The sequence below is a fragment of the Syngnathus acus genome, chromosome 10, assembly GCF_901709675.1.
Source record: "Syngnathus acus chromosome 10, fSynAcu1.2, whole genome shotgun sequence".
Classification (NCBI taxonomy): Eukaryota; Metazoa; Chordata; class Actinopteri; order Syngnathiformes; family Syngnathidae; genus Syngnathus; species Syngnathus acus.
This window is the reverse complement of record NC_051095.1, coordinates 28,263,227-28,285,951: the sequence shown is the minus strand read 5'-3', so window position 1 is coordinate 28,285,951 and position 22,725 is coordinate 28,263,227. Positions and strand designations below refer to the sequence as shown.

Genomic DNA, 22,725 nt, shown 5'->3' with positions numbered 1-22,725 from the left:
TGGTTCCGTCTGCGAGACAGGCTAACATGACGGTAACGCGGCTCTTCTCATTTCTAGTGGATTTTATAATAACTGATTTCTCACCTTTCTTGTGTACAGTGACAGGTGTTGGGATGTCAAAAAACACAGGTGTCTGATCAGCATTGCCAATCTGATCCAGTGGGTAAGAGTGTTTTTATCTTAAGTTGATCACATAGCGCTGAAAAGACAACAGATGCTCTGCAAAGTCAGAGGGCAGGCTCTGGGCTAGACTTGTTCTGTGTCGCAGCGTTGGTACGTTACGCCGCATCATTCTTTTACACCAGCTGAGGCTTGCTTTGAAGTCAGCGGTGGGTATGTTTAGCTCTTTGGCTATTTGCACGGCCTTGAGCTGAAAGACAGCTCTGCTGATGGGCATCCCGTCCTTTCGTTTCGTTCCTGTTAAGCTCTTGAAAACGGCCGCTCTGAGGACCATGGAAAGCTTTTCTCTGATTGTGATCATTTTTTTAGGCAATCTTTCTTAGCTCTCCATCTCCATACATTGCACTCTGTGACACTATATTTCACAGCCACTTTGCAATTGTTTGAAGACTCTGCCTCATTTATCACCATCCTCTTGAAGTTTGCATCGTAACTTCTACTCAGACGCCGGTTAACCTGGCCGATCTTTGGCCCACTTTTATCCAGATTGTCACTACATTTGTCCATTTTCTGTTATCTCTTCTCTTATTTTCTTCTCTTTTCTTTCTTACCGCTATTTTTTATGTTTCTTCTTAGTGCTATCGCTATTTTTCTTTTTCTTCTTCGTGACAGGGGTTCGCGTTGGCCTAGGGAGTTGAGTTCAGCATTCGCTTTAATCTGGCGCCATCTAGCTTTGTGAATGAATGTCTAGACCCGAATGTCTAGACTCCGAATGTAAGACGACCCCCCCTTTTTCAGTTTTATTTCAATGCAAAACACCTCATCTTATATTCGGGCCAATACGATAAATGTATCATTTATTTACAGTGCCTTGCGAAAGTATTCGGCCCCCTTGAACCTTTCAACATTTCGCCACATTTCAGGCTTCAAACAAAGATATAAAATTTTAATTTTTTGTCAAGAATCAACAAGTGGGACACAATCGTGAAGTGTTAAACTTTTTTAACAAATAAAAAACTGAAAAGTGGGGCGTGCAATATTATTCGGCCCCTTTATTTTCAGTGCAGCAAACTCACTCCAGAAGTTCAGTGAGGATCTTTGAATGATCCAATGTTGTCCTAAATGACTGATGATGATAAATAGAATGCACCTGTGTGTAATCAAGTCTCCGTATAAATGCACCTGCTCTTTGATAGTCTCAGGGTTCTGTTTAAACCGCAGAGAGAACCATGAAGACAAAGGAACACACCAGGCAGGTCCGAGATACTGTTGTGGAGAAGTTTAAAGCCGGATTTGGATACAAAAAGATTTCCCAAGCTTTAAACATCTCAAGGAGCACTGTGCAAGCAATTATATTGAAATGGAAGGAGTATCAGACCGCTGCAAATCTACCAAGACCCGGCCGTCCCTCCAAACTTTCATCTCAAACAAGGAGAAGACTGATCAGAGATGCAGCCAAGAGGCCCATGATCACTCTGGATGAACTGCAGATAACTACAGCTGAGGTGGGAGAGTCTGTCCATAGGACAACAATCAGTCGTGCACTGCACAAATCTGGCCTTTATGGAAGAGTGGCAAGAAGAAAGCCATTTCTCAAAGATATCCATAAAAAGTATCGTTTAAAGTTTGCCACAAGCCACCTGGGAGACACACCAAACATGTGGAAGAAGGTGCTCTGGTCAGATGAAACCAAAATCGAACTTTTTGGCCACAATGCAAAACGATATGTTTGGCGTAAAAGCAACACAGCTCATCACCCTGAACACACCATCCCCATTGTCAAACATGGTGGTGGCAGCATCATGGTTTGGGCCTGATTTTCTTCAGCAGGGACAGGGAAGATGGCTAAAATTGATGGGAAGATGGATGGAGCCAAATACAGGACCATTCTGGAAGAAAACCTGTTGGAGTCTGCAAAAGACCTGAGACTGGGACGGAGATTTATCTTCCAACAGGACAATGATCCAAAACATAAAGCCAAATCTACAATGGAATGGTTCACAAATAGACGTATCCAGGTGTTAGAATGGCCAAGTCAAAGTTCAGACCTGAATCCAATCGAGAATCTGTGGAAAGAGCTGAAGACTGCTGTTCACAAACGCTCTCCATCCAACCACACTGAGCTCGAGCTGTTTTGCAAGGAAGAATGGGCAAGAATTCCAGTCTCTCGATGTGCAAAACTGATAGAGACATACCCCAAGCGACTTGCAGCTGTAATTGCAGCAAAAGGTGGCGCTACAAAGTATTAGCGCAAGGGGGCCGAATAATATTGCACGCCCCACTTTTCCGTTTTTTATTTGTTAAAAGTTTAAATTATCCAATAAATTTCGTTCCACTTCACGATTGTGTCCCACTTGTTGTTGATTCTTGACAAAAAATTAAACTTTTATATCTTTATGTTTGAAGCCTGAAATGTGGCAAAATGTTGAAAGGTTCAAGGGGGCCGAATACTTTCGCAAGGCACGTATACACATATATATATATATATATATACACATATATATATACACACACACATATACTAGTGTATATATACTACATATATATATATATATAGTATATATATATATATATATAGTATATAGTATATATATAGTATATAGTATATATATAGTATATGTAGTATATATATATATATATATATATACTACATATACTATATACATATACTACATATATATATATATATACATATATATATATATATATATACATACATACATATATATATATATATATACATATATACACACATATATGCACAATAATTAACTTTCTATTGTGGATAAAAAAACAACAATAAAAAGCTATCATAACACATGGTGGTCACCTGACATGCGATGAGGAGAAAAGTAGCTGGCTGTCTGACTGGCCAACTAGCATGAAGAAACTACTTTATCATTTATAGTGGGGCCTATAAAGTAAATGAGGGGTTAGGGGTAGTGGTGTCACGATACCAGAATTTCAGTAGTCGGTACCAATACTTGTGATTTACCACAATTCTCAATACTAATTCGGTACCAAGTTGAAAAACAATACTTGTGAATTACCACGATTCTCGATACTACAGTAATCCCTCGTTTATCGCGGATAATTGGTTCCAGAAACCACCCGCGAGAAGTGAAATCCGCGAAACACGGTCACCAACAAGAAGTACTGGGCAGACTAACGAGTTAGCGGAAAGATGCTAATTCGCGATCGTGCTAATTCGCGATCGTGCGCGAAAACGGACCTCTAAAGGATTGTAAACGAACATTTGGAGCAATACTACATTGTCCTAAAGGTTAGACACGTTTCCTCAATTTAGATGTTTTATTTTTACTTTTAAATGTTTTTTAATTTGGAAAAAAAATCCACCATGTCGTGAAGCAGGCGATAAACGAAACGCGAAGTAGCGAGGGATTACTGTAATTCAGTACCAAGGTAAAAAACAACAAAACAACAGTATCCACTTACTTTTAAAACCACAAATTTATTTAAAACTGCTTAAACCGTATAGTAAACTTATCAGCAGTGGCATGAAGCCTTTAAGTCACATCTATAAAAACAAGCAAGACTGATAATAAATAATAGGGGTGTAACGATTCATCGATACACATCGAATAATCGATATAATGCTCTACGATTTGTTGGCATCGATGCTAAACGTAAACATCGATCTATATCGCCCGTTTTTTACCTCGGACATTAGACGCGACTTTATTTTGAAATCCAGTTCATTGTTGCTTGCTTCCTCTTTCCGGGAGCAGTGCGCGGCGTGTTGTGTTGTGAGCAGAGCAGGCACGTGAAAGGGGAGCCGACAACTACGTGGCTCCTGGGCTGGTGCTATGGCTAGTGTCCAAGAAGACGAGGAAATTATAGGAATTTGATAAAGTTCAGTGTTAAAATAAGCACTTTGTATACTACAATACTCTTGTAATTTCCTAAATAAAGAGTTTGCAGTACCTTGTTGATTTTGCGTATGAATTGTTATAAATCAGGATATTGTTCTATATCGATCGTAGAGCACTATATCGTGATGTATCGTGAATGAATCACAGCAGGCTTTAAGATATCGGCAAATATCGTATCGTAGTTCTTTGTATCGATATGATATCGTACCGTGACAAAACCCCTAATAAATAACAATATTCAACTATATACATAAAAAAGAGCAGCAGTGGCATGGAGCATCTCAAGCCTCAAACCTCAAGCAGTTTTTTCACGTTGGCTTGTTCGAATCTGTAATCAGGGATGAGAATTGTCCGTGGAACCGCGGATTTCCATGTTTTTTTCCGTCGAAAGTATCATTTTCGTGAATCGTGTAAATCCGTTGAGAAAGTTTTTTTTATATATAGGGGGGGGGGGGGTATGGAAGCGGCCGGCCAGCTGGCCGGGCAACGTTAGCCTCGGCGACTCGCGATCATTCGCCTGCCCGCCGCGACGGCATCTTTTGGCACATCTCAAGGCAAAATTAGTTAAGCTGTGAGTACGGAAATCAGCTTGCCTCTGTACACCTAACTCACTGGCAGCAGTGATGCGACAACATCCGCCTTATTTTTGGCAGCATTTTGGCGCTACTTACGTCACATCATTTCCACTTGTTAACTTAACTTGCGCGGAGAACTAGTGTTTTTACACCGCCACAATGTAAATTTGCGATTGGGTTTTCATCACTTGTAGACGAGTTATTTAGTTAGATAGATCTAGGGCCTACTCAGCAAACGTTTTCGCCACCATAAGGATTGTGCCAGGGAAATAGACAAGCTGAACGGGATCAAGAACTGCTTCAGATGGGCATGGCTCGAGAGCAGCGTAATTGTACAACTCGGAACACAGTCCGTAACCACGTGCCTGACGGAACATATCGTAAAGTAGATGTCCCGGGGAAGGTTTTGTGTATTTGCTGTCAAGATATGGAGGTTGCGGCGCTAGGAACATTAAGGAGCACATCGAAACAAAAAAACACAAAGGTACTTTTTTACTTTTACAAGAATGTGGGTTTAGAAAGTAACATGTTACATGTAAGCTAATGTTACGCTATTGTCATGATATTGTCATGTTATCGTTAAAGAATAAATCTTCATATCATCGGCCCCCCCAGAACCCCGGCTACTTTTACTTTTGTTTAATATATACATCATCGGCCCCCCCAGACCCCAGGCTATTTTTCAGTGTTTTTTCACATTTGCCATTCTCATCCCTGTGTAATTGCTCCGGTTGCAGCCGCCTCGAATGCAAAATACATCCACACACATGACTCTCTGAGCAACCTGGCTTCTCAACAAGGACTTCCACTCCCACTTGCTGAAGCCATTGTTATGAAAGACTGAAAGTTTCCTTCTTCTTCAGCGCCGATGACTGCTGTTCCGTGGTGCTCACATGCGTATACTGCCCCCTTCAGTTCCGGCAAGAATCGATACAGCTCGGCGAGTGAAAAGTTGAATATTTAGTAGTCGGTACCACAAAAAGTATCAACGTATATTTTCTGCGTGTTGGTATCGAATTGGTATCGAAAGAGGGGATAAGTAAATGTCTCGCCAGCACACACACAATTTCCAAATTGATCAACACTCACCTCAACCTTCTCCAGTCTCTGTTGTTTAGCCATCAAATGTTGTATCTCGTCATTCTTCTGTGACAACATAGAATAGAGTCTGTCCAGCTGAAAGGGATCAGCTCTTGAACATTGGAGTTGCATAAGGGTGGCAATGTGGACCTGAACAATAAACATGGATAGTGACAATTATGCTTTGGCCATTTTGTGATATTTAGAGTGGACCCAACCTCCCTCCTCAGCACCAAAACCCCCAAAGCCAGAGCTCCACAGCATGATGGTGCCTCACCCAACTTCAAAGGGAACAAATCACCATTAAATGCCAACATGTTGCGTTAATGTGGGTTTGCGAACCCTTTTGGAACAAACAAACAAACCCTTGATCAGGAGACTTACATTGTCACATTGGAAGCTTTCCAAGACCACGGGTTGTGTATGAAAACTGCCCTCAACAGGAGTAACCGGTAACTGTGGCATTTTTTCGGCTTTGAAGATGCAGGAAGACCTGCTAAAAATTCCCTCCTTCCAGCGGGGGTCAACCCAACCAACTTGGCATTGCAGGACCAAGCTTGAGGTTCCCAGCATCAGAACGTCAGGCTTGATGCAAGTTAAAAATTGGGAAATACGTTTTCACAGAACAGTTAAAAAGACTAAAATATTGACAAAGATTTTTGTCTTGTCTGAAACTTCAGCTGTGGATGGTTACTTCACACCTTTGTCTGTCTGGAGGTAAAAGGCTCTCTCTCGCTCTAGCTCTCTCTCGCACTCTCGCACTCTTTCTCTCTCCCTTTTGTAATGTTTCTTTTTATTCGTGTGGAAACAAATCAAAGTTCCTTCCCTCTACTAGTCATGTGAGACTCGAGATCAGACGTAAGTGCCAACTTCTCTTTAGCTAAGACCTGCACTGTGGTGCATATAGATGCAGCAAAACATTGGTACTATTTTCAAGTCCGCCACCTAAGTCAGTACTACCACATACTTACGCTCATCTGCTATAAGTGCCACACCTCTCCCTTTTACATCCCATTCATTTTCCTTAAGTCCCATTAATTTTGATTCCATGCTTCCCATTTATTTGTTTTTCTTTCATTAATTTAAGTTTGCCTCATTTCATCCTGTGTTTAATTTTGCAGAGGTAACAAACATTGTCCATGAATTGTGTGTCTAGGTCAACCTCTATTTTGGTAAAATAACTTAATGTGTATTTTATTGTAGAACCCCCTTTTTATTTTAAGACTGATTTAACAAGGTTTTTTTGTCCATTCCCCTCGAGCAATTTAAAATTCACATGGTGCCGCTAGAGTTGACTGGGAGTAACGGCAGGCGTTCCTCCTGAGTCGCTATTAACTGTCAATATTCATATTACGATACATATTGGTGCCGCATGTGACAACAGAATAAATTGTTTTTGAACCCCTATACACGCTACCCACAAATGCATTAGTTGAAATCACAGTTTTCACTTTATTTGATCTGTCATGACTTGAAGAACCCAACGTTTTGGAGATTTTAGCTGAGTTAAAATGTTAATTCCGCCTCTAAACCATCTATGAAGTATTGTTTTCCTCTATTCACTGATTTTGGAGCATTCCTGATCATTGTTCCTAAACAAACATCAGCCCAGTCCAACCCAAGAGAATGATTTCATCCTCACTTTGTGACATTTCAGAATGGTGGTGGGGGTGTGGCGCTTGCTAGAGCAACACGCAACAGCAGTGTGTGAGTAGAGTTGAGTTGTTTCAAGTGTTGTTTGAACTCTGGACGTTTTGTAACTTTGGCTGCACTGTGTCTGGACAATGACTCACTGCAGTGACGTGCGGTGAGGTTCATGACTGGGGAGGCACTGACGTCCCCCCCCCTCGGTAAAATTTGTCCGGCATCTAACCATGTCACAAAAAAGGTTGGGGAACGCTGCTCTAGTGTGGCTTATTCATTATTTAATTTGAACTATTTTAATTAAAATCTCATATCAGCAATCTTCACACATAAAAACACTCCATAAAGCACATGGAATCAAAAACTTGTTTTCGATCGTGCGTACCACTCCGTTCCAAAGTCCCGTTGTCCGAATCAAACCTTTTAACTCCGGAGTTGCTCTTCCTTTACTGATGTCCTCCTGCTTCGACCGAAAATCCATAGTTGAAAATCGTTTGGATATGTAGTCCTCCATTGTAAAACGAAATGTAAAAACGCAAAAAAAAAAAAAAAAAAAAAAGAAACGTAAAACAAAATAAATGGAGGACTGCTCCTCAGTTGTTCACTATAAATTTGAACTGGAGATCTCTTATTCTACAGGTAGGCGCATGAAGCATTCCGGGATCACTAGCACCCTCTGCCATAAGGCTGGAGAACCTTTTTTTTCGTAGCCTCCGTAAGGTATCTTTTCAAAGCTGTTTTGTTCATATAAAGAAAGACGACGTTACAGACAGATGACAAAAAACACAAGATATTATATATGTCAGCTTAACTACGGAAATTAGTTAATATAGCCACAGTGTTTGAACACTTAAACAGGGACAGAAAGACAGAGAGCAGTTCTGTCTAACTGCATAGCCTGTCAACATAGGCAGCCGTGTGATTACGCAATCCTCAGAGGAGGCTAGACAGGAAGTTGGCTCCTCCGAGCGACTCGTCTTCGGTTTTAAAATAACTATAAAAATTCAGCGATTTTGGTTCAAAATGATACAAAACTATTAAAATTAAAAGGAAAATGACTTTACAATAAAAACTGTTGAATTTGTTTTTCCCCTTTTCATGATGGCAGGGGAGGCGTCCCTGACTCACTGAGTAGTGGGTCTTTTCCTTTAATTGACACTGCTCTGTCACCTTTTGACATGTCTCTCGGTCAATGGGGAGCCGCTACAGCACTCAAGGCAACTCCTCCTCCTCATTGACTGCCTTTTTGGGGTTTTTTGTTTTTACTCCGCGCTTTATCAGTCAATATTGAGCTTTCCCCAAGATTGTCCTTTTCTCTTTTTTTTTCTGAGAGAGAAAGCAATTTTTCGATAACAAAAAATCCAGGAGCTTCTTTTTATAAAAAAAAACAAAAAACTTTTCTTTTGGTTTTAGCGATGAAATAAAGACAGATGAACAGAACATTATGAACAATATATTACAGGGCTAACATTGCCCCTGAGTGGAAAGGAATGGAACACCATCTGGTCCTGTAGCTTAAGACTTTTTGTACTCGATTCTCTCCACTTTGACGTCATCTCCGATCAGCTGGTAAACGTACGTCACCACCGTGGATGCCTGCCTATAAAAGTGTTAAATGTGAATTCAAACAGCCTGTAATGTTCCTTTAAGCCAAGATTGGCTCTGTGGATCCAGATGCGTCCTTCCCTCAGGAGATCATCCGCCCGGGGGGCCCGCCGGACAACAAGGCACCAGAGAAAAGAAGGGGGGGACGCGGCGGTGTGCGACAGAGGCTGAGAAGACTCGGCCATCAGCGGAACTCTTTCCCGTCTATAATGCTAGTGAACGTACAGTCACTTCGACATAAAGTGGATGAAGTACAAGTTAATGTTTGATCTCAAAAAGAGTACAGGGATCCTTGCATTCTTGCCTTTACAGACACATGTTCGCAAGTCCTTATGTACGCTAGACATTAAACTGCTGACTGTGTCACTAGTATGTCCGTTTTATTTGCCAAGGGAATTCTCTCAAATCTTCGTGTCTGTGGTTTATACAGTCGGATGCAAAGGTTTGGGCACCCCTGATCATTTTCAAGATTTTCCTTTATAAATCATTGGTCGTTCGGATCAGCATCCATCCATCCATCCATTTTCTGAACCGCTTAGTCCCCACGGGGGTCGCGGGAGTGCTGGAGCCTATCCCAGCCGTCATCGGGCAGTAGGCGGGGGACACCCTGAACCGGTTGCCAGCCAATCGCAGGGCACACAGAGACAAACAACCATTTGCACTCGCACTCATACCTAGGGACAATTTGGAGTCTTCAATCGGCCTACTAAGCATGTTTTTGGGATGTGGGAGGAAACCGGAGTGCCCGGAGAAAACCCACGCAGGCCCGGGGAGAACATGCAAACTCCACACAGGGAGGGCCGGAGGTGGAATCGAACCCGCACCCTCCTAACTGTGAGGCGGACGTGCTACCCAGTGCGCCACCGAGCCGCTCGGATCAGCATATTCAGTTAAATATATCATATAGCAGACAAAAACAGTGATATTTGAGAAGTGAAATGAAGTTTATATGATTTACTGAAAGTGTGCAATCATTACCTACACAAAAGTAGGAAGGTGCATAAATTTGGGCACCCCAACAGACAAATGACATCAATATTTAGTACATCCTTCTTTTGCAGAAATAACAGCCTCTAAAAACTTCCTATTGCTTCCAATGAGAGTCTGGATTCTGGTTGAAGGTATTTTTGACCAATCTTCTTGACAAGATATCGCCAGTTCAGTCAGCTTTGATGGTTTCCGAGCATGGACATCCCGCTTTAAATCGCACCACATATTTTGAATAATATTCAGGTCTGGGGACTGAGATGGCCATTCCAGAACATTGTACTTGTTCCTCTGGATGAATGCCTCAGTGGAATTTGAGCAGTGTTTGGGGTCGTTGTCTTGTTGAGGTATCCAGCCCCGACGCAACTTCAACTTTGTCACTGATTCTTGAACATTGTTTACAAGAATCTCCTGATACTGACTTGATCCATGCGACCTTCAACTATCACAAGATTGCCAGTACCTGCACTGGCCACAGAACCCCACAGCACGATGGAACCACCACCAAATTTGATTGTGGGTAGCAAGTGGTTGTCATTGAATGCTGTGTTCTTCTTCTTCCTTCTTCCCCTTGTTATAGCCAAATAACTAAAATTTAGTTCCATCACAGCACCTTATTCCAAAATGAAGCTGGCTTGTCCAAATGTGCTTTAGCATACGTCAAGCGATTTTGTTTGTGGCATGTGTGAAGAAAAGGCTTATGCCGCATTATACTCCCATATACCATCTCCTTGTACAAAGTGCACTGAATAGTTGAACGATGTACAGTGTCACCATCTGCATGATCAGTTTGTAGGTCTTTGGAGCTGCTCTGTGGGTTGACTGACTGTTCTCACCATCCTTCGCCTCTGCTTATCTGAGATTTCTTGGCCTACCACTCCGGGCCTTAACTAGAACTGTGTCTGTGGTCTTTCATTTCCTCACTATGTTCCTCACAGTATAAACTGACAGCTGAAATCTCTGAGCTAGCTTTTTGTATCTTTCCCCTAAACTATGATGTTGAACAATCTTTGCTTTCAGGTCATTTGTCAGTTGTTATGAGGCTCCCATGTTGCCACTCTTGAGAGAAGATGCAAACACCTTAAATACCCGTAACTGGAGATGTTTTGTAAAGGAGAATGGTCAAAATACCTTCAACCAGAATCCAGATTCTCATTGGAAGCTACAGGAAGCGTTTAGAGGCTGTAATTTCTAGAAAAGAGGATTTTTCTGTTGGTGTGCCAAAATGTATGCACCTGCCTACTTTTGTTCAAGTAATGATTGTACACTTTCCGAAAATCCTATAAACTTAATTTCACTTCTCAAATATCACTTTGTCTGCTATATGATACATTTAACTGAAATTGCTGATCCGAAAAACCAATGATTTATAAAGGAAAATCATGAAAATGATCAAGGGTGCCCAAACCTTTGCATATGACTGTATACATCCCAAAGCGAACGCAAACAATAACCACTAAGTCTGTGCAGCGTATTCAAGGGCTAGCGCCAGATTATTTTAATGGGGGACTTTAACGACTGCAAACTGGGAAAAGCGCTTAGACACTTTTTTCAAAACGTGACTTGCATGACTCGACATTCCAAATGCCTTGATCTTTTCTTTGGAACCATAAAAGCGGCGTACAGATCACTCCCAAGAGCTCCCATTGGCGCATCTGTTTACCTTGTTCCAGCCTACAAACCGTTCTGAATGGCATCAAGCCACAGCATTGACAAAGAAGCTGTGACAAAAGGCTTCCACTAATGAGCATAAAAGTTGTGGGAGATGCAAATGCTAAGTTAGCTAACCCCTTATCATGGTGAAACGAACGAGCAGCGACACACTCGCCAAGGCAAAGTAAATAAGAGATGTGACGGTCCTTTTAAGATGGAATGGTTATTGGCGTGTGTGCAAATAAAAAAGGAAACAGTGAAACTGGATGTGATTTTCTCTTTTTTGAGTGAGAATGGTCTACTATGCAACACATGCAGTGAAGCCAAAGTGGCGGACAAGTTTACGGAGGGAAAAATTAGGACTGAATGGAAGTTTGGCTACCTCAAGCGTCACATTCAGCAAAAATGCCATTTGAAAGCTGTTGGAATTGTACAAAGACTCAAGATGGGACAGGGGATCGGTACACTATTGCGGGAGAGCGCAAAAAGCCGACAGAAAAGGAATGAGCTGTCACGCAAAACAAAATCCAACCCCAAGCAAGTTAAAGTTCTCATTGACAATATTCTATCTATCTATCTATTTATTTATGTGATCATTTATTTATTTATTTATTTATTTAATCTAGTGTTGCACACAGTGGTCCACAGTGTGTACTGGGAGCTTGTGTGTTTGCACACACTTGAAAAATTAGAGGGAACATTGCTTGGGGACCTTTATTGATCACAAGCTGTGCTTCGAGCCACAAGTGGATGCCGTCTGCAAAACAGGCGGTTCCAGCGGTTAGTGTGAATGCAGTTTTATCTGACGTTCTTTTTTTCCTCCACTGTACACCGCAGGGATGTGTTCTTTCACCTCTTTTATTGGTTTTATACACTAATGACAGTAATTTTTTAGGTCATCAGACTGTCAAATTTGTTGATGATTGCTGATTGTGTCGCCTTTAAACCAGGGAGCTTGTGATCCTGGTCCAGTTTTATCAGACTTTGTGGAGTGGCATAACACATCATTTTTTTAATATTAATGTGACCAAAACCAAGGAGATGGTTGGTAATTTTGGCATTTTTGGACCTTTGGTCCTTCCCCCTACTGTCATAAATGGCCAGTGTGTGGAGCAGGTCAAGGAATATAAATACTTGTGGACCATTATAGATGACAATTTACAAATAAGCTCACTAGCACTTCTTTTACGAAAATATTTTATTTGTATTTTTATAGAGTCTATTTTAACATTTTCTTTTATCTGTCCATTAAGCAGCGGAATCGTTTAATGGAGATTGTTCAAGTAAAATTACCAAAGGCTCACTTAACAACCTTAACGAGGTGTTCAAGGTTAGATGTCTCAGGAAAGCTCAGGATATTTATCACAGCTGACTCCTCCCATCCTCTGTGGCAGGAGTTTTCTTTGCTCCCATCGGGTTCACTGTCCCACGGTGTAGAACCAACATATTTAAAAAGTCCATGGTTCCAAATGCCGTCCGTTTTATAAATGCACGTGTGATTTTGTGTGTTGTGTATTTTAACTGTTGTTGCAAACAAATTGCCCCAAGGCGACAATAAGGTATTCTTGAATCTTGAGTTGCCACCCCTATACTGCCGCTGCAGACAAAACACACTGAGTTTCTCATAGGAGCTGCCCCAGCAAATTGGTTTTACATGGGGCTGTTTTGGTGCATCCCATATTAAAAGACTGTTCCATAAAACCCCTGCAGCGTGCTCAAATAGTAGACATTTCTGTTTGTTGTATTTTTTTTTTTTATAGAGTATATACGTAATTTTGAGATTTTGAGATGTCCTATTTTGTGAGTAGTCACTGAATGCACCTTGCGTCGAGAGGCTAATGTGTGTGAGTACAATGGAGGCGGAGGGTTAACGAACAAGGCGCCTTTAGGTTAGAAAAATAGGCACCTAAATATAGATTACACTACATATTTATTTATATAGTGCTTTCGCAACAGCTGTCGATGTAACAAAGCGCTTTACAAAACATATCACGTAAAATAACACTAGAACATAACACATCGCATAAAACATTGGCACAAGCTATAGCGAGAGTGTGGCGGACATTGGAGCAGGCCTCTCACCCAGCAGGCAACTGTGTGGTTGTGGCCGTGTCTGTACTTATGTCTTTTTGACGCAATGTGTGCTTTTATCATTCATGCAGTGTTTCATATTGCTAAAACATCTTGTTGGGAGTCTTGGAATAAAGACATGTTTGGAAAGACAGCTGCATGTTTTCAACACTGCCACAATAGTGACCCTGACGTAATGTTTCCAGCAGTGGATCAAGAGGTGTCCTCCTCTGCATTTTTGTACGGAAAAAAATATTGATAACTGCAGCTCCGAGCAGCTGAAAAAGGACCTTGCAATCACATGTTGGTATACTGGCACTAGTGATAGGTCCGGCAACACCAATGCGTCGGCGCATGTGTCGAGCTCATAGAGCGACGCCCCATGTCGGTGCACGTATCGCTTTAAAAAAGCCACGTGACCGAACGATCAGCATTGTAGTCTGTCAAGGAAGCGCGCTTTAGCTCTGTTAAAGGAAGCGCGCTTTAGCTCTGTTAAAGGAAGCGCATTGTCAACGGGATGGGTCTGCTAAAACAATATCTGATCTTTTGCGGTTCATCCTCGAAGTTATCAAGAATTATGAAGCAGCCCCAAGTCAGATACTGGGACAATCAAAAGACCCACTACACTGCACTCCAGCCTCATTTGTGCCGTGTGAGTGTGTTTTCAATGACGGGAGAAATTGTGTCCAAAAAGCGCAACAGGCTCAATTTCAAAACATTGGAAAAACTTATTGTTTTAAATAAAAATTAGTAAAAAACAAATCTCAGTGCACAAGCATCCTATTTCACAACACGTTCACTTAGATTTTCATGTTACGATACATGCTCACATTATTGATTGACTGTAACTGAAAAATAAAATATATTTTCAATTTAAATGAATATGTGAAACAATACAATATAAAATATACTTAAATTAATTAATGTATATACTAGGTCATCAAATCAGTGTCAGTCGTGTCTGTCAACTAGGTTGCCTGTAGTATTTTTAAGGTCCAGCGGGTGTCAGCAGTCAGCGACACAGTATTGACACAGTGAATACAGTTTGTCAATGTGTCGGGACGACACACGACGCCTCATGGACCCATCACTAACTGGCACATTTGAAATGATTTTTTTTTTTTTTTAAAGTAAAAAAGTGCATCAGCTTCAAAACTACTTTGATCAAATGTGACCTCAAAAAAAAGGGCAAATAAACAATAAACTCAACGTAATAGTTAATTTACCAAGTGTATTATCTGCACTAAGTTAAGACCATCAAAAAAAAAAATCGGCAAACAGCATGTTGGACAAAACAACAGTGTTGGACAAATTAAAAAGCTATGGTTGGATTTGTTTTTTATCATGAAAAAGTATCCCCAGTTTCAAAACAAATTGATAAAACTTCTAGCGGGACTTCTTTAATATGTGAACTCTGTAAAAGGCCACAAATGCCGCAATTTGGAAAAAAATAAAATAAAATGGTGGTTTCTTCCTGTTAGGTTTAGCAATGGCTCAAAAGTAACTTTTTGGAGGCCTTTGGCTGTTGCACATACCATCAAAATTTCATAGCTCTCGATTAGTGGTTCTCGACCTTGTTGGAGGTACCGAACCCCACCAGTTTCATATGCGCATTCACCGAACCCCTCTTAAGTGAAAAATATATATGTTTTTTTCAAATTCAAGACATCAATGTTTTTTACTGATGCACAAAATGAGCCATGCATGAACATCACCTTGATCAAAGAACAAAACCAATACAATGCACGGACTCACAACAAATCACACACCTGCAAATCAGTGTGACTTTTGCTGTTGCCTTTGCGAGACCAGTTCAGAAAAGCGTCATCACAAATTTACACGATAAATCAGGTGTGTTCGGACCTCCACAGTGGAGGCTCTGCCGAACACGTGACCGACTCACCGAACCCCTAAGGTTCGATCGCACCCAGGTTAAGAACCACTGCTCTAGATGAAACGTACCACCGGTGATGCTTCGTTAAAATTTTGCAGAGGATGAGCCATTTTTTTTAAATCGTACAAAAAAAAAAAAAAAAAATTGATGTTTTTGCCTGGCTTGATGTGTGTGTCAGGTTTTTGTGCATGTTTTAGACCCTCAAGCTTAGCGGTGATTCCTTAGAATGCTCTGTCGCGAAGGCTTCGTTTTGCAAAAACTCACAAACTTCGTGTTTTCGCACCATGAAAGCCTAAAAACACTCTTCAGAGAAAATCTCAGTGGCCTAGTGGTAGAGTGTCCGCCCTGAGACTGGAAGGTTGTGGGTTCAAACCAAAGACTATAAAAATGGGACCCATTGCCTCCCTGCTTGGCACTCAGCATTAAGGGTTGGAATTGGGGGGTTAGATCACCAAATGATTCCCGAGCGCGGCACCGCTGCTGCTCACTGCTCCCCTCTCCCCCAGGGGATGGATTAAAATCACACGGGGATGGGTTAAATGCAGAGGACAAATTTCACCACACCCAGATGTGTGTGTGACGATCATTGGGACTTTAACTTTAACTTTAATTCTGGTTGACGCGCTAGTAGAAAATCATCAAAGAACAAAACATTTCTTCCCTATAGCCAATAGGTAGCGCTACCACAACAACAAAAATAAGTTTGGAGATGTCTTTGGGCCTTAACTGTCATCAAATATGCCAAATTTTGCCAATATACGTTCAAGTGGGTAAAGTTACAGCATCCTACAAATTCAATGCGACACAAGTGTTAAAGCAGTGGTTCTTAACCTTGTTGTACAGTTCAACAGGCTCAGTTGGGACCTACCCACCAACTTACTGGCCCATTTAACTACTTGGTGAAGGGAGTTTTTATCTTTCAAAGGTAGATGCCCATACAAGGCTACCAAAGAAAAAGACAACACAGGTTTAATACATTGATACATTGATATTAGATTGCAATAACTGCATTAACCATCAAAGTAAAGTCTAACTGTAACAAATCTGAATAAGGAAAAACTTTGCACTAAAATAATGCAAACTGCTATCGCTATTTTTATTTTTATTCTTCATGACAGGGGTTCGCTTTGGCCTGGGGAGTTCAGTTCAGCATTTGCTTTGAAGAAATCTGGCGCCATCTAGCGTTTTGAATGAGTATAATGTCTAGACCTCGAATGTAAGACGACCCCCACTTTTTCAGTCTTATTTCAATGCATAAAACAATGTCTTATATTCGGACCAATACAGTGTATATATAGTATATGTATATATATATATATATATATATATATATATATACAGTGCCTTGCGAAAGTATTCGGCCCCGTTGAACCTTTCAACATTTTGCCACATTTCAGGCTTCAAACATAAAGATATAAAAGTTTAATTTTTTGTCAAGAATCAACAACAAGTGGGACACAATCGTGAAGTGGAACGAAATTTATTGGATAATTTAAACTTTTTTAACAAATAAAAAACTGAAAAGTGGAGCGTGCAATATTATTCGGCCCCTTTACTTTCAGTGCAGCAAACTCACTCGAGAAGTTCAGTGAGGATCTTTGAATGATCCAATGTTGTCCTAAATGACTGATGATGATAAATAGAATGCTCCTGTGTGCAATCAAGTCTCCGTATAAATGCACCTGCTCTTTGATAGTCTCAGGGTTCTGTTTAAAGCGCAGAGAGAACCATGAAGACAAAGGAACACACCAGGCAGGTCCGAGATACTGTTGTGGAGAAGTTTAAAGCCGGATTTGGATACAAAAAGATTTCCCAAGCTTTAAACATCTCAAGGAGCACTGTGCAAGCAATTATATTGAAATGGAAGGAGTATCAGACCACTGCAAATCTACCAAGACCCGGCCGTCCCTCCAAACTTTCATCTCAAACAAGGAGAAGACTGATCAGAGATGCAGCCAAGAGGCCCATGATCACTCTGGATGAACTGCAGATAACTACAGCTGAGGTGGGAGAGTCTGTCCATAGGACAACAATCAGTCGTGAACTGCACAAATCTGGCCTTTATGGAAGAGTGGCAAGAAGAAAGCCATTTCTCAAAGATATCCATAAAAAGTCTCGTTTAAAGTTTGCCACAAGCCACCTGGGAGACACACCAAACATGTGGAAGAAGGTGCTCTGGTCAGATGAATCCAAAATCGAACTTTTTGGCCACAATGCAAAACGATATGTTTGGCGTAAAAGCAACACAGCTCATCACCCTGAACACACCATCCCCACTGTCAAACATGGTGGTGGCAGCATCATGGTTTGGGCCTGCTTTTCTTCAGCAGGGACAGGGAAGATGGCTAAAATTGATGGGAAGATGGATGGAGCCAAATACAGGACCATTCTGGAAGAAAACCTGTTGGAGTCTGCAAAAGACCTGAGACTGGGACGGAGATTTATCTTCCAACAGGACAATGATCCAAAACGTAAAGCCAAATCTACAATGGAATGGTTCACAAATAGACGTATACAGGTGTTAGAATGGCCAAGTCAAAGTCCAGACCTGAATCCAATCGAGAATCTGTGGAAAGAGCTGAAGACTGCTGTTCACAAACGCTCTCCATCCAACCTCACTGAGCTCGAGCTGTTTTGCAAGGAAGAATGGGCAAGAATTCCAGTCTCTCGATGTTCAAAACTGATAGAGACATACCCCAAGCGACTTGCAGCTGTAATTGCAGCAAAAGGTGGCGCTACAAAGTATTAGCGCAAGGGGGCCGAATAATATTGCACGCCCCACTTTTCAGTTTTTTATTTGTTAAAAAAGTTTAAATTATCCAATAAATTTTGTTCCACTTCACGATTGTGTCCCACTTGTTGTTGATTCTTGACAAAAAATTAAACTTTTATATCTTTATGTTTGAAGCCTTAAATGTCGCGAAATGTTGAAAGGTTCAAGGGGGCCGAATACTTTCGCAAGGCACTGTATATATATGTATATATATATATATATATAATTTTTTATTTTATTTTCTATTTTCAGATATACGTACATATGTTTTATATTCGTTTTTATTTTCACTTTGATTTTTGATTTTGGCAGTTGCAGTCCTTATCACCACTAGCCAAGGATGTCCCTGAGCAGCAGCTGCACACTCTTTGATTTTGAGAAGAGTGAAGGAGAAAAAAAAAGTTAAATCAGCTTTTGTGTTAAGGCATGCCTGATAATATAAACAGACTTATTAAAACTTATTTTGCTGTAATTTTACTGTATCTGCATGTTTTAAACCAAGTTTTTCACGACAGTTGCACTTGTCAGGTTTCAATGAACGAAAGTCAGTTAGTTGAACGTGACAGGCACATAAAAACTAAGCTAAAAAGCCCAGCTCCTTCTTTCCTTGCACATTACATTGTTCAGTTAATTTTAATTTACCAGTTTAAAATGTACAAATGCAGCCCGAAAAGTGTGTCAGATCATCCAATGAACATCCAATGCAGCATGCACGCGTGTGCTGTGTGAGGAAACAGTCTAGACAGTCTTGAACAAAAAATCTCCATTAATTCTATGAGTAACTAGCCAGGTACGGAACATGAAATTCCTCTTCCTGTTGATTAAGACTAGAAATTAACCCTAACATGTTTTGGGAAGAAAACCACAGCATAAACAAGGACACTTTTCTGACAGCAAAAATGTCACCCAAAAAAATTTTTTTTTTTTATTCCTGATTAAAGAATATCGTTAGTTAGACAATATAACGTATGTGATCCAAAATCCAAAAATAAATAAATAAAATCTCAAAGGATACCAGACACGAGCATCGGTTATATTAAATATGGTACTGTACCTTCATACGCTGCAACTGCTGTTTGTTAAAGGCATAATGTGCTTGAAGTGAATCGTACTGGTCCTTCATACTGATAAGCCTCCTCTCCATTTCAGCACGTTCGTCCTCCAACTAAAATACATACAAAAAGTCAGAAGATCACAAGACAGCATTTAGGCACATACATATACATTATTCCTCAAAAGAGAGTGTGACCTCACATTTTTGCTAATATCAAATTAAATATTTTCTCGGGATAACATTGAGGAAATGACACTTTGCTAAAAATGCAATGTAATCAGCAAACAGTTCACCCAAAGAAGTTGATTTACCCTCAAAATGATTTAACACACAGCCAATAATGTCAAAACAGTTCCCAAAAAAGTGAGTAAACCCTTGTGTTAATATTTTGTGCGGACATCATTATTTTCCGACATTCTCTCAGATGAACATCCGGGTGTTGATCATGTCACCACCAATAGCAACGTGGTCGCCATATTGAGAAGGGGTATATAGTTTGCAGTTGTTGATTTCAAGCACTCACAAACGCCCAAAAGTGTATATTTTGTGTGGCCATTCTTTTCATCTATTCTAAGCAGCCAAACATCCATGCGTTGCTCATGTCACCACAAATAGCATCGTGGCTACTACCGTATTTTCCGGACTAAAAGTCGCTCCGGAATATAGGTCGCATTAGCCATAAAATGCACAATAACGTGAAAAAAAACATAAATAAGTCGCTCCGGAGTATAAGTCGCATTTTGGGGGAAATTTATTCGACAAACTCCAACACCAAGAACAGACATGAACGAGCAACAGGCTAAGCAATAGGTATGCTAACGTGACAAACACAAACGAAGAGCTGAGAACGGGCCTGACGTAACATTCAGAGTTATTCAAATAACTATTACATAAATAACACGTTTATAAAACCATCTGTGTCACTCCAATTCATTAAATCCATCGATCGTCTTTTGTCAACAATGGGTGCGCGCCGCTGACAGCACTTGCACTTCAAAATATTCCACAGGCCCATATAACGATATATAAATTATATATCAAATATTATATACAGTGCCTTGCGAAAGTATTCGGCCCCCTTGAACCTTTCAACATTTCGCCACATTTCAGGCTTCAAACATAAAGATATAAAAATGTTATTTTTTGTCAAGAATCAACAACAAGTGGGACACAATCGTGAAGTGGAACGAAATGTATTGGATAATTTAAACTTTTTTAACAAATAAAAAACTGAAAAGTGGGGCGTGCAATATTAAATCATTAAATCCATCGATCAAATTCCTCGTCCTTTGTCAACAACGCCGCGCGTGCGCCCTGAAGTCAGCCTCGTCGTTATTCCACAGATCTAGTATATAACTATATTGCAGCGTTACCAAAGTACAAGGTGTCAGGGTTTTCCAAACTATCTTGATCGGATGATTATGTTGGAATGTAACCTGTAATAAATAACCTAGCCTGTCCCATCCTACACAACGTCGTAAAACACCCCTTGCTATGTTTTGACTAGAGGTCAAGGGCTTTCTCTATCCAGTCCACTCTCACCCCCACCCTGTTTCTCTTAATAAAAAGGCTCTTGCAAGAGGCCAGAGTCAGACCTCATTCGACCATCGCTGTACGCACAGCGACAAATGGACTCTCCACCTGCAGGTGTCTAAAAGGGCAAACTGTCTCCCGTGTGGTTCTTGCAAAATAAGTTAGAGTGAGCACCACTCTAACATTTTGGTGCCGTGACCCGGATCTCTCATACCCGCCATCTGGCTGACGGAGGAGGACGTGCTGCATTGTCGACAAGCCAGCGTCCATTAGGAGGACCTGGAAAAGAAAGTCCTGGGAAGAGAATTTCTTCACTGGGCCAGCATCTTAAGTCTGCCTTCGTCTGACAGAGGTGGATTGACGGGATCCGGCAGTGCAACGAACCAGGGGACAAGTAAGTTAAAGCCCTAAAGTTGTGTGATTGTGTTGTTGTGAAACGCGTAAAAAGTTAAAGGTGCACGAGATATACGGCTTTGGTTTGTCCGAGCTATGAGATATACGGCTTTGGTTTGTCCGAGCTACGAGATATACGGCTTTGGTTTGTCCGAGCTATGAAACGCGTAAAAAATTAAAGGTGCACGAGATATACGGCTTTGGTTTTTCCAAGCTAAGAAACAGCTGGGATTCTAGTCCCAGTGGAAGGAACGGGCTAAGAAAAAACAAAGCTTCTTTTTCTTAATTGAAGAAGGGCGTAGATTATTTTTTTTGTCTGTTTTTCCAAGCTGTTTGCATGGAAGTTGTGTGGTTGAGAGTGTGACTGGTAGGATAAATTGACTAAAAAGCAGTTCTAGCATTGATCCACGGCAATAACACAGGCTAGTAATTTGTTGAAAGGTCTATTTAAACCTGCATTGAGGATCCTCAAAGAAAGAAAGAAAATTTTTGAAAAAATTGTATAAACCGAAAAAAGAAATACCAAATTAAGATGGGAAAAAGGAACGATAAATCTCTAGCTCTTGAAGGAGATGAGAAGTTCATGGCGAGTAGATTTCTTAATTGTATGCAATACATGCCGAAGTGGAAGAAAAAGTATGGCGTACAAGGAAAGTTGAAATGTGACGAAAAATAGAAAGGTGAAAAGTGATGAGGCTGCGAGTATAAAAAAAAAGGCGAAAGTTCTGATGTATTTCATCTAGATGATTCTTCCAAAATTCCCAAAGGGGCAGAGGAAGAGTTAGAGACCAACAAAGTCGCAAGCCACCATACAATTCAAAATCCCCATCAGATTCAGAGACCTGTTGGAACTGTGGGAAACGAGGACACTTTGCAAGAGTGTGTCGTTTTGCAAAACAATACCAATCAAAGGGCGGAGGAAGAGGCAGAGGAAAAGTCAAATTTTCAGCATCACAAGCTTCCTCCCCTTTGACCGCTCAAGTTCATACAGAGAAAGAAATAACGGATGTCCATATGACAGCAGAACATGTCATTGTCAGATTATTAGAACATTTTTTAGATTATTAGAGCTCCTGTCCATACAAGAAGTATGACAATGCTGTTTGTATGCCCAATGACAAATGACCAGAGATCAAATTGTGTGCACACTAAAGTTAAAATTTGCAAATCAAGTGGTAAATAAATGCAACTTGCTTCTAGAAGATAAATAAAAAATTAGAATGTGCTGTCCTCGTGTGCGTGGAAGGGACCAGCTCATGATCGACTGCAGGAAATGGCCAGCCTGTGACGAATCATTGGTGCTGGGACCTACCTTCCGCGCACGAGAGCTAGTGTATGTGTGTGCATATGTGTTAAAATTATGAAAATTGGCTAAACTTTTAGTGTAAAGAAATTTGCTAGACTGTGGTCTATCCAATTTGCACCGCAGAACAGAAACGATTCTGAAAGAT

General features: G+C 40.7%; 1 protein-coding gene across 2 annotated transcripts in view; it reads right to left on the bottom strand.

Annotated features, from left to right (window-relative positions):
• Nucleotides 1–22,725, bottom strand: part of spdl1 (spindle apparatus coiled-coil protein 1) — a 177,549-nt gene that overhangs the window by 63,187 nt on the left and 91,637 nt on the right. For both annotated transcript variants that reach the window (XR_005099208.1, XM_037262836.1), the window contains exons 7-8: nucleotides 19,349–19,459; nucleotides 5,678–5,818 (exon numbers count right to left, since the gene is read on the bottom strand). Coding sequence is in view for 1 of the 2 variants with exons in the window: in XM_037262836.1 (XP_037118731.1) it covers nucleotides 5,678–5,818; nucleotides 19,349–19,459 (252 nt within the window). In the remaining variant the exon portion in view is untranslated. The remainder of the gene's footprint in view (nucleotides 1–5,677; nucleotides 5,819–19,348; nucleotides 19,460–22,725) is intronic.